The sequence below is a fragment of the Ambystoma mexicanum genome, chromosome 7q (genome assembly GCF_040938575.1).
Source record: "Ambystoma mexicanum isolate Mex_15411 chromosome 7q, UKY_AmexF1_1, whole genome shotgun sequence".
Taxonomy (NCBI): domain Eukaryota; kingdom Metazoa; phylum Chordata; class Amphibia; order Caudata; family Ambystomatidae; genus Ambystoma; species Ambystoma mexicanum.
This window is the reverse complement of record NC_090941.1, coordinates 839,445,435-839,458,302: the sequence shown is the minus strand read 5'-3', so window position 1 is coordinate 839,458,302 and position 12,868 is coordinate 839,445,435. Positions and strand designations below refer to the sequence as shown.

Genomic DNA, 12,868 nt, shown 5'->3' with positions numbered 1-12,868 from the left:
GGCAAGAAGAGTTCAAAGTTAAATGAATTACTGTTTTTTGAATGAATGAAATACAATGCGTGGAAAAGGTGGTGTGAAAGTCATTAGCTTGGATATGCCATAAAATGACATTTAAGATATCCTACAGAATCCAAAAATTGAGAACTGTTTGTATTACTGTTGATGCATACAAGAACAGTGTTTTTTCTCTACTATTATGGAAAATACTTTTACAATGTAAGTGCTGTTACAACAGAGGGATGTTTAATTAACGCAACAGGTTTGCACATGATGAAGCCCTACAGGCAACCCTTGAAAAGGCCACACTACCAAATATCATACACATCACCTTCATCGGTGTTAGGGAGAATTCTCAGAAATGTGCCAATTCCCTCTACCTTAGAGACCCCCAGCAACTCTGCTGGATTTTGAGGACTTGATTTTTTTTTTATCCTAGAGAGAGACCCTTTTTCCGACTCCCTCATATATTTTAAAGTGATTTCTGAACTCTATTTCTTTTGGTTGTGGAGTCTGACAAACTCCATAGGCATCATATTTTACATTTTTTACATTGTGGCACACAGCAGCTTTAGTGCAGTGACACAGGGAAGTCTTAGATGTCCCCATGGTTTAAATACCTTCTCTGGAATAAACTACTGTTTTCCAGAACAGTAAAGTGAAATTGACTTTACTTACATTTGTAACTTTCTAGACCCAGCACACACTATTTTACCATAGGGTGCTGGAGGGGTTACTTAGTATCCCCTTTGTCTAGCTTCTCATGTAAAAGATTTTATGTTACCCCTTCCTCACTGAATGGCTGGTGGCAGTTATTTTTTTCTTTTTACTACTATGCTGTGCATTTACCACGGGCTGCATTTGTAGCTGCAGTAAAGCACCCAAGGGTCGTCTTTTGTCGCAATTTCTTTGTGGAAAGGTCCTTCTTGATATTTACTCTGCGCGCAAAACCAGGTTTTGTCCCTTTGTTCATTTTGCCTTTGGCAGGATTAACGAGTGAAGCCCGGCTCTGGCTCCAGGGTGTCTGGGGTAGGCAAGAAGTGAGGGGGGGGGGTGCTTAAACGCCCTGTGCTTAATCCCCTAGGAGACCCAAATGCACTCTGTGATGATTGGCTGGCTGACTGTCCGGCAAGGACAGCCGCCCTGCTGGGTGACTGACAGCTAGGCTGTAACGAATGAGAGAGAACTGTATAAAAGGAGAGTCTTTTGGCTTGGAAGGCAGAGTCGACCACTGGACGAAGGAACCGAAGAAGAACTTGAAGCTGCAACTCCTGGACCATTGGTTTGCCCGGTGTAGCCCTGCTGGAGTGCTAAAACGCCAAGTTCGCATCGACAGATAAGCCCCTGCAAGGACGATTTCTCCCCTTGAGTTGGTGGGACCAATCAACTCCAAAGCAAGCCACCTGGACATCCATCTCTGAGCTGATTGAAATTCCAGAGTTGCTGCTGGAAACCGTAGCGCCAGGAAGACGAACACCAGTTTGTGGCGTTGCTTTTAAGTTGGCCAAGAGCTCCAGGAAGATCCTCTGGACTCCCAGGAAGCAGGACTGACTGAGCCTGAGCCCCCCTCAGAGTGCGGGACCCCAGAAGCAAGGTAAGTCCATCTCGACAGCCAGGAACCACCATGTTACTATTTGTGGTAGACGCGAGGAGCTGAAACACTGAACAGCAACTGAAAGTGAAGTTTACCGGTTGCAAGTTTTGACCGTCCCAGTGCAGGAGTCCCCCGATATCCTCCCTCTTGTCCCCACGACTGAGGCCCAGGAACAGTGAGACCTGCAGAGCTGCACAGGAACAGGAGTCATCTGCAGCATCTATTGTTCATTTTAAAAGGTACTGTACAAAGTCTAAGAGAACTTACCTCTTGCTGTAGAGTTGCTTGCATCTTCTACTACTCACAAGTCTAACAGCTTGTGGCCCTACATTGATTCATCTTTTTCTTCAAAGACTTTTCAAACATTGCGCAAAGACTTTTCTACTGACCTTCAAAGAAGTGCTGCAGCCCATATAGACTCTTGCCTATTGACTTTGGTTTAGCCTGTTTTAACTGAGTGACTGTTCTTGTGGGATCTGAAAGTTTGCCCGCTTAACAAATATTTGTGATTTCCTGTATGCTCTAATAATTTTTTCCTTTTTACTTGCTCTTAACTAATTCTGAATGTCAACAGTAATACATTAATGTCAACAGCACCCTAGCAATTGAAGTCATCCGTGGGTGTAGGTCTCTGCTGTATGCCATCCCAAATGGGTAGTTACAGATTCTGAACTTAAGAGAGTGTATGTTTGTGTGGTGTGTTATAGTGCTCCCTTCTGAAGAAGGCTCACATTAACGGACTGGTAAATAAATTAACAATTGTTTTATCAAGAAACCCTGTGCGTAAGTGTTTGCTTGTATACTTGTCACGGTGAACCTCTGTGCAACTCCCCTACAGCTCACATTGACACCTCTTCAGATAATCCTGGCTACTCATCCACACTACCAACCGGTGTAGTACAGACTTATACCAAAGGTTTGGTTACTATTGCCAGGAGGTCAGGGTTGTTGTAATGCACCCCAAGGGTACTGCATACAAACTTGCCGAACAATCGGGCTCTGCCTATCCCACTACATAGAAAACCCACAGACTAGCTGGTACAAAAGGAGATCCAATAGAAACCTAGTACCCACTCCTATGATGGCACATATATCTACTTAGACCATATTAGGCGTTCCACAGGTCAACATAACACCTCGTCCAAGGAAAGGATCAAAAAATGCATGGTCAAAAAGGTACACCACCTTAACCAGCCAGGAATGTGAGAGGTCCTATAAGCTTCCAACTCCCTGCAATGACTGTCCACCTGACCCACCCAACCCCCAATCTAACAAAGGGCAGTCAGGAATATCGTCAGTTAGAACCAATCTGCAATCATGCAGACTCCTATATCACCTCAACAAATTCAAACAGAGAAGCGAGCGGGTTGGAAAACCTATAGGCACCCGAGCCCCTCGGGGCAAGTGACAACCACCACAGAGAGAGAGATAACATAGTACTCTACTGCCACATCAAAGATAGAATACAACCATCTTATTACTCAAGGTGGTCATCAGTACCACGTGGTCATGCAAATGGCAGAAGTGAGCATTTGTGAATCCACCATAACACTACAGAACCTAAAATAAATCTCACTGGCAGACAGACAGGTATTTTCAAAATGATGTGAAGGCACTCTAGCTAATACATTTTTAGTCCAACAGACACCATGAATTACATGAGTGCAAGGCAATGTATGACTTGCAACAGTCTGTATTTCCAGCAAATATGGTTTATTACATTCTTTATCATTCATTAATTGAAGCTAGTTTTTATGTGTAAACTTGGTCCTTTGGAGTAATTATCTCATGTTCTGGAAGTGGATGGGTATTCTGTGGAATGGGAAAGCATGGAGGTTCTGGAAGGCGAGGCAGTTAGAAGAGAGAAGTAGGTGAGGGAGAGCTGCAGCTTTTTCTGTATGTATCAACTGATATATTGATTAAGAATTGTGTTATGTTCCTTGAAGTACTGGCTCTGTGCAGTCTCATTACACTGCTCTCTGAAAAGTGATCCTCCTTTTGGGTACCTTTCTGCTAGCTGATAGAAAGGCACAGGCAAAGAAAACAGCACGTCTTGTCCTCTGCAAGCCTTATATGCAAGTATGTGTTAATGATGGCATGTATCTCAGTAAAGATAGATGGAAGTCACCAGCCTGCAAGACACGGCCACAATAGATGAGAATTAGGATCACCTCCCTTACATTTAAGGCATATTCGGTTGGCCTTCCTGACAGGGATATGGAAGTAGATATCCATTACATTCAGAGACACAGGAAAGACATCTAGACATTCTAAGTTTAGATGTACTAGTTCAGTAGATCTAGGATTTAGAATACAGTACCCAACGTATCCCTAAAGTCAGTGCTCCAGATTTGGAAGTAGGAGGTATTGTACTCCCTATTTTTTAAAGTTGGGAGTACAATGATTTTTTTCAGGGAGTAAAAACGTAAGTCACATTTTTAATGGGAGTATTTATTATAAGCATGTAAAAAAGTTTCAACTGGAAAACAGATATGTTTTTGTAATAATTATTTCTTTGCACCTAGTTATTCATGCACATTAAAAAGGTATATGTTTACTTCTTTCAATCAGGCAGTTGTAATAGTAGTTTGTTCCTGTGGTAGTAAGTACACTACTGGTCCAAACATATCCATGGAGCTGCGAGAGTGAAAACAGGGGCACACGTTTCTATGTGTCTGTTTTCTATTTTTTTGTTAGGAGTATTTTTACTTCCCATTTTTATTCTTTGAGAGCATTTGCCTATTTTCGGTGAGTAAAAGTGGCCAATACCCATCTGTAGGGCTGCCCAAAGTGTTACTGATTAGAAAGTATCTGGATTAGACTTTTGCCTCTCTTGGGGAGGCTTTGGGTGAGGGGCATCCAACTTATACTTGAAGTGTAATTAAGGGTGAGCTCAAAATAAAAAGTCTTACCACCATAGATTTCATACATAGGCCATGGATAAATAAATGAGCTATCCAAGTAAACATATGCTCATGGATGGGAAACAGCATCCCATTTAAAATGTTGACTATAATCCTGCCAGATTCTGAAATCTTAAGGGCATCATAAAGAGTCATGGGCCATTACAAATCGTTAAAATAAAGGCAAACTTTGAACAACCTACTGGATTGATAAAAATTGCATAGGGTGCCAAAAGACAACAAAACAATCAAAGCCAAGCTCCCGCAAACAAAGTAGTACGGGCTTCGATGGCTCTACTACAGGGGCAAGGAATCTCAAGTGTTTTAGAGGCCATTGCGCACTGGTTTCGATTCAGAAAAAATAAGACATTAACAAATAGAATGACATTAGTAATACACAATTATGTAAATTCTACTATGGAACCAATGAGGTTTCAGGATATGAAAAGTATGGTTAATAAGTCTTGGACAAGAAAGTTTTTCTTTTTGCAAATTTTCTACACAGACTTCATGGAGTCCCCTGGTATATCTGTTTCTTGCATGCATCTAGCTGATTTTTGGATGGAGTTTGTTTGGGGTGCACTTGTGAGTTTCTATGGCTACTATTCCAGGGAGTGTTTCCCCTTATTCTTTTTCACCTTTAGTCTCATATTGTAGCACGAGTAACCTTGAGTGGAGTGTTGCAGGGACACCATCCCTTCTTTGTTTCTCCAATTAACAACTTAGTTATTTTTTGTGACCTGCTCCGGTGGCAGTGAGCAGATTTAATCTTTTTTCCATTGGATATCTATGTATCTTGACTTTTACTGCAATGCCTTTTTTGAGAACCATACCCTCAAAATGACGGCTTCTCGTGGTTGAAGTCCTGTTCTTTGTGCATCTTCTTGATGGCCATCATCCTAATCTTCCAGGTTGGAAATGGCCATAAAAGGGAATGCACTTTTCAACGACTTCCGGTCAGTGCTGTGAGCTGGCTGAAATAGGGTTCAGGATGGTCTGGTCCCAATCCATGCTCAGCCAGAGTATGTTCCGCTGCTGAGCACTGCGAAGTGTCAGACAGTCTATGATTGCACGGTACGACAGCCTTTCATCGCCGGTCATTTCAAAGCCTGGAATTTAAGCGTGCACATAACGAAAATGTTCATAGAATTTTTTAGGGGGGTGTGGGAAAGGGAAGAAAATGGTTTGGGGGTAGGGAATAGGTAAAAATAGGTGGTGGGCAGGGGTCTTGGGGGGAGACCCCTCCAACAAAATAATAATTTGATTAACATTTTAGGTTATAATGTAAATGTTTAAATGCCAAGAATTAAAATTACCAGCGAGGACATGACAGAACTAATTGCACAGCTTTCAATCCTTTTGACTGTTCCAGATCCCTTCCATTGGTGCAATGGGATCTCCTCTCAGCCAGAATACTGGATAAAGGGAGCCGTTCCGGAGTCATTCAGCATAGTTTATCACAAGGAATACGTATCTGATGCCGAGGTAAGGCAAGAGACAATGACAGACGGCTGCAAAGACCAGCATTGGCAAAGCCAATCACTACATTCCAGGTTAATGTCTTCATGTTGACAGAGCAGACCTGACTACATCACAAGTTTACTCCAATAACTTACCATTATTTCTCGTCATAATGCACGCGGCACATGGTCCTATTCCAGTGAGGGACATAAAAAAAAAAAAACCCTACTCTCATCAAAAACGAGTAAAAAGAAATATTCCTCTCCAACCATAAACTCTCAAACTTCCCAACTGCTACTGTTTTAGTCTCCCCCACATCCATAAAGAAGGCAAACGTACCCCCTCCTCCCCATCATAATATGTTCAAGTTGTTTTGTAACCTCATTCTTGTAGGAGGTTTAATATTTCTGAAAAGCCTCTCCTGCTGCAAAGCACCATGAGAAATATATAAAGATGTTGATGCCAGGGCACCCCAATCAATGCCACATTTAAAAAAAAAAAAAAAAAAAAAAAAACGAATGGATAGATTCATCCACGAAATGGTACATTTTGGGCCCAACTTGTTTCAAGTCTTAAGCAAATGTGTCCAGTGATTTAGGCCGTGCATCTGTTAACCAATGTAAAAAGGTCAGAAACACATGATCATATTTTCAACCATTGCACAAATTTGCAGCAAACCTTTACACATTTCTGGGGCCCAGGTCAGAAAATCTCTTTGGAAAAGTCCATTCCGATACAAACAAATCAAATGTTATTAGAAATAGAATTGTCAAAAGGTCAATTGATTCAATGACCCGCTAATCAATTATTGATGAAAAAGAAAAATGAAAATACTAAATGTTTGCAATATCGCAATACAAAAGGTTTGCGAATATACCAGCTCTGTAAACTGAGCAGAGCTCATAAGCAGGATCCCAAAGTGAGTTTGGAAAGTGAACGTCTATGGCTTCAGAAGAAAATGAAGATTAGCAGCAAAAATAAGTAATCATAAAAACAGAGAAGATAGGGAAGAACACGTTGAAACTGTGAAAATAATGAGACTTGGAATCATTATATCCATGAAAGGATGCAATTAATGGCACACTACCTCCTCTTCACTTTAAAGGTTGCTTGAGACTGAACTGGGCCGGCAAGGTTCAGTAAAGGGTTACCGCTAAGAATATTTTCCATTCTGATGCGTTCCTCTTCAGCCTTTTGTTCCAGTTCCTGATAACGAAAAAAGGAGGTGCTTAAATAAGCTAACTTTGTAAACAAAACATGCAGAGAGTTAGGAAATTGCAAGCATCGAGAAATTGATCTTTTCCTCTTGCAGTCATTACAAATAAACAATGAAAGTGGCAGGAAATCCATCAGAAAATAAAGAAAACAAAGTATACTAAGCCTCAAACATCCCACATCAGCTGGATATCATCATCTGAGTGGCCACTGCAATAATTTCCATTGCCAGGATACACTATAGATTTTTGCTAGCATTTCTTTCTTTCCATACCACTATAAGGCAACACTTACAACATAGCTTCAGTATAGCTTCTTCGGTGACCTCCACTTTCATGTAACAACTAGATCTTCTACACCCCGCAGCTCTTTAGTATCTTAAGTTGTTTAGCTAATTTTCCTACACAGTATACAAGGCTGTTTACCTTTAATAAAGGACTATTTTATAATAGCACAAAACCATACCATTAAACAGGTCATTGTGTCATTCATTCTGTAAGTTCACAGTCAATCACTGCCTTATTCCAATGAGATTTAATGGACTTCGGTATTGAGGGAACTATTACTTCTGAGCAAGATAGTGTAAGATATACTCTAGAATAATCTCTCTACCATTTACAGCATTGGATATTTATAGATGTACCAATACTACAGCAGTATAAATAAAAGACATTTACGCTGTGTTTTAAACCGAAAATACATTTAAACATCTTAATTTACATGTTTTTTTAAACATAAGAATCAGATGAAACAATCGTATTATGATTAATAAAGTGTTTCTATTGAATTGGATGACATGCGATGGTCCCATCTTTCCCAGTTTTAATTTGCAAATACAACCGAATGCCAATAGAGTTCCATGGTCCAAGATCGATTGGGGGATTCATAAACAATTGAGCTTTGAATTCTCGTCAATCTCTTGTTGACAATGGGCAATATTATCCTGGGGTCCAACAGAGCGATCTTCAATTGCTGGGGTATGAAGCAATAGACATGAAGGAGTGAGTGATTTATTTCTTAGTATACAAGTGATGTGTAATATGAATGACAGATTTACAAATATCAGCTACTTAATGAAAACAAAATGAAAAAAATATCACCTGCATTACTTTCCGTAATAGCATTTCTGATGATTGTATCTGCTTAGAGTCACATGCTGTGTATATGGTCCGACTTCCAGTGGTAACCGCAGAGCAATGCAGCTCGTCTTTCGGGGACCAAAAGGGGACGTCGGCATAGGTGTGTCTGTAACACTATTGTGATGTGTAGTGTACCTAAAATCCCTCACGCGCCCAAGTCCCTCCGATTGTATTTTTTCTGCCATGAGGGAGCCCAAGGTTATTGTGAGTGAGTACATGAAGAGAGAAAGTAGTAAGATGTCTATGTTCCTTCCACCTTGAGCCGGGAGGTAGGGAGGGCGCATGTGAATCTAAGCAGATACAATCATCAGAAATGCTATTACAGTAAGTAACGCATGACTTCTGATGCTTGTTAATCTGCTTAGAATCCCATGCTGTGCATAGACTAGCAAGCAGTACCCAGAGTTGGAGGTGGGTTGTGAGAAGGAACAGTAGAGAAAAGATGTCTTAGTACTGCTTGTCCCACCTGAGAATCAGACCTAGGAGGAGTTTCTAGGCAAAAGTGTTTTTGTAAAGGTGTGTACAGAACTTCAGGTTGCTGCCTGGCAAATGGAATCTAGGGGAATATTTGCAATGAATGCTATGGAAGCCCCAGTGCCCTGAGTAGAGTGTGCTCTAGGCTTGAAAGGCAGTTCTCTCTTAACAAGAGAGAAACATAGTGTGATGCATTTGACAATCCACCTAGAGACAGCTGATTTAGAGACAGGATCCCCTTCTCTACCAGCTGCCACTGAAACGAAAAATGGGTTTGTTTTCCTCAGTGGTTTAGTTCTTTCCAGGAAGAACATGACCGCCCAGTGCACATCTAGTGTGCGTAGGCTTCCTTCGGCCATGCTAGTGGGATTCTGGAAAAAGGTAGGTAGTTCGATCGATTGGTTCACATGGAACTTCGAGATGATTTTAGGCGCAAATCTGGGATGAGTGCGCAGAACTACCTAATCCCTGTGGACTGTAACAAAAGGATCTAGAACAGAGGGGGCCTGTAGTTTGCCAACCCTTCTAATCGAAGTGATATCCACTAGGAAGGCCGTCTTGTAAGTAAGGTCTTTTAGACTTGCTTTATGCATTGGCTCAAAGGGAGATCCCATGAGTCTAGTTAAAACCACATTTAGATCCCATCCAGGAGCTGGGTGAGAAATGGGAAGATAACTTCTCTTAACCCCTTCCATAAAAGCTTTAATCACCGGTATTTTCCACCACAACACCTTTTGTTGTGACGTGGTGCAGGCTGAAAGAGAAGCCAGATGAACGTTTAGGGAATTGAAGACCAACCCTGTGTCCAACAAATGGGTTAGATAGAGCACAATGTGTGTGGGTGAGATGGGATTGACGCCCTTGGTATTACACCAGATAACAAACCGTTTCCATTTGCTGGAACAGCAATAGAGGGTATTAGGTTTCCTAGACTCCCCGAGAATGTCCATGCATCTCTTAGGGAGCTGAAGGTGTCCAAATTCTATGACCTCAGGAGCCAGGCCGCCAAGTTCAGAGTTTGTGGGCATGGGTATAGTCTTCCCCCCTGTCCCGAGACATGTTGTACGGGCAGGGTAGTTTCACTGGTGGGGAGAGGGACAATTCCATTAGATGCGCAAACCAGGGTTGGCGGGGCTACCAGTATCATGGGGACTGGTTCCTGGTGCATCTTGTGCACTATCTTGTGGAGTAGAGGAGTCGGGGGCAGGGGGATGGGGGAGCGTAAACATATGTCCCCGACCATGTTATCCAGACACCGTTCCCCTTGGAGCGGTTCTTGGGGTACCTGGAGGCATAGTCTTGGCATTGAGCGTTCTCCCGAGTTGCAAACAGGTCGATCTCTGGGAAGCTCCATTCTGCAAAGAAGTTGGACACTATGTCTTCGTGCAGACGCCATTTGTATTCTATGGGCAGTGGGAAATCTCGGCTGATCACATCTGCCAAAAGATTTAGTTCCCCTAGAACGTGTTGGGACAACAGAAACATCTTGTGTTTGAGAGCCGACATCCAAATGTTCTGAGACAGCTTGGATAGCCCTGGAGAGTGTGTGCCCCCTTGTTTGTTCAGGTACTACATGGCTGTGGTGCGGTCTTCCCTTGTAGTTGAACACCGCTAAAAGCTCCAGTAAATTTATATGGTTGGATGCTACTTGTGGGGACCACACTCCATGCGCTGTCTGCTGAAGCAGGTGAAAACCTCCTCCTCCCCCCCCCCACCCCCCCACCCCGTGAGAGATGAGTCTGTCGTGAGAGTGGCTTCCAATGCAGGGGTGGTGAAGGTTTTCCCCTTCAAGAGGTTTTCCCTTGACCACCACTGCAGAGAGAGAACGAGGGCTGCCAAGATAACTACCAGATATTCCCATTGTCCGCTGGCCTGACACCACTGGCTGTTGAGCCACTCTTGCATGGGACGCATGCGCAGCCGCGTGTGGGGAACCAAGTATATGCATGACGCCATCATCCCTAGCAAATGCATGGCTTTGTGCACCATCACCTCCCGACTCGCTACATATTGAGGGATGTGAAAAAGCATGTTCTGAACCCTCTCATTGGAGGGGAAGACGAGGACATCCTTCGTCTGGATTAGAGCCCCAAGAAATTGTTTTACTTGACTGGGGACTAGACTGGATTTTTTCTCATTGATGGAGAATTCCAGACTGAACAGAAGGGCTACGGTCTTTTGGGTGCTCAAAAAGCATATGTCGCAAGAGTCCCCTGTTATGAGCCAGTCGTCAAGGTAAGGGTGGACAGTCTGTGCAGGTGTGCTGCCGCCACTGCCAGGACCTTTGTAAACAACCTTGGCGCTGAGGCGATGCCGAAGGAGAGCACTTTGAATTGGTAATGCCTGTCCTCTATCGCAAATCTTAGATCTGTCCTGTACGCTGGCAACATAGAAATATGAAAGTATGCATCTTTCATGTCGAATGTTGCCATGTGGTCCCCCTGTTTCAACAGCGGGATCACCTCCTGTAGCGTTACCATACAAAACCTTTGAGGTTTTATAAATTTGTTCGCTGCTGGTGGTCTAGAACAGGGCGCATGGTGAGGTCCTTTTTGGGTAGAAGGAAGTACACTGAATAAATACCCTTGTTTATCTGAAGAATAGGGACGGCTTCTATGGCGTCCTTTCCCAGCAGCGCTTTCACCTCTTGATTCAGGAGCTGCAGATGGTCCGGTGAGAGGTGCCGTGAGCGTGGAGGTCTGAATTGTGGTGGCCGGCTGAATTCTACACAGTCCCCATGGGCGACTGTCTTTATAACCCACTGGTCTGAAGTTATCCCCTCCCATGCCGTGAGGAAAGATGTTAAAACACCCCCCCGACCGGGGTGACATGGGAGAGGACCTTGATCCGATTGGTCATTTCTGACCAGAGGCTGTGGCTCCTCTGGGATTGGAGCCTTTGCCACATCGCTGACCCCTTGGTGGGTAATAGGCGGGGCTTCCTGATGTTTGTCCAGAGTTGTTTCCCGTACTGTAGTTGTTCCGACTTGCACGGGACTGCCCTCGAAAGGACCGACAAAAACAACTTGCCCTTTGGGGGGAAGGTTTATCTGTTGCAGAGACTTAAGAGTCATTCTTGGGTTTACTGCACGGGTCTGAGCTGGCGACACCAGGGAGGGGGTCAATCTTCTTTTAACAGAATTAAGGAGGGGAATTTCTCTTTGAGAATGACCTCCACACAGCCTTATTCGGGTATCGCCTCTTGAGTAGTGATCTGAAAGTGATCTGCTGCCTTCCTTAAGATGGCATTGAATGCCATTTGGTCGTCTACAGGTGAGGCCTGGTGAGCCGGGGTGGATGGAGGAGAATCCATGCATAGAACATCAGTGTCCTGATCTTGCATGGGGAGCGTCCATGGCTCCGTTTCCACTTGCTGGGTTTCCTCCCAGTTGTCCATGGCATCCGCCTGGTCCTCATTGTAGTACTGCAGGAAGGAAGGCTCTTCTTCACTGTAGATGTCCTGATAAGTGACCATCTGGACGACGTCTACATGATGGACAGGGACCGAGGGCTAAGAATCCAGATTTTCTTGGATATGTGAAGCCGATTTAAAAATAGGTTCTCCACGAGATCTCTTAGGGAATGGATGTTCACAAAGAGATAATTTTTTCAAGACGATCCATGCACCCTTCAAATTTCTCCCTTGTCCACTTAGATGAACCAGAAGGGAAGGGCCTACGGGTAGAAAAACATTGTCTTCTGCCCTTTGGCACTGAAATTTGTCTCCAAGGATGTTGGAAAGAGGCTCCCGACTGTCCTCGTGGGTTTCGCGAGAATCAGGGTACCATGGCGCATCTTTAGGCTTGTCCGCGGCTTCCCCCATACGTTTAGACGGAGTAGGTACCAACTGCTGAAGTAATTCTCGCGATCCTGTCTTCAATCTCCGCCGAAACAGGTCTGAAGCTCTATCGGTAGATTTACCGCCTACCGCAGCGTTAGAGGGCCTAGCGGTAGATTTTTGCCTGGAGGCCTAGTAGTATGTTTTGGGCCTACCGGGCCTTTAGGGACCATCTGAGCCTCAAATGCACCCATTCGATTTAGGGGTAGCGCCCTTGTTTTTGGAAGCCCAGCCACATGACGCTGCTG

At 43.8% G+C, this 12,868-nt stretch overlaps 1 protein-coding gene across 2 annotated transcripts in view; it reads right to left on the bottom strand.

Moving 5' to 3' along the window:
- Nucleotides 1-12,868, bottom strand: part of CWC15 (CWC15 spliceosome associated protein homolog) — a 126,550-nt gene that overhangs the window by 38,496 nt on the left and 75,186 nt on the right. For both annotated transcript variants that reach the window (XM_069639234.1, XM_069639235.1), the window contains one exon: nt 7,043-7,161. In XM_069639234.1, coding sequence (XP_069495335.1) covers nt 7,043-7,161 — 119 coding nt within the window. The remainder of the gene's footprint in view (nt 1-7,042; nt 7,162-12,868) is intronic.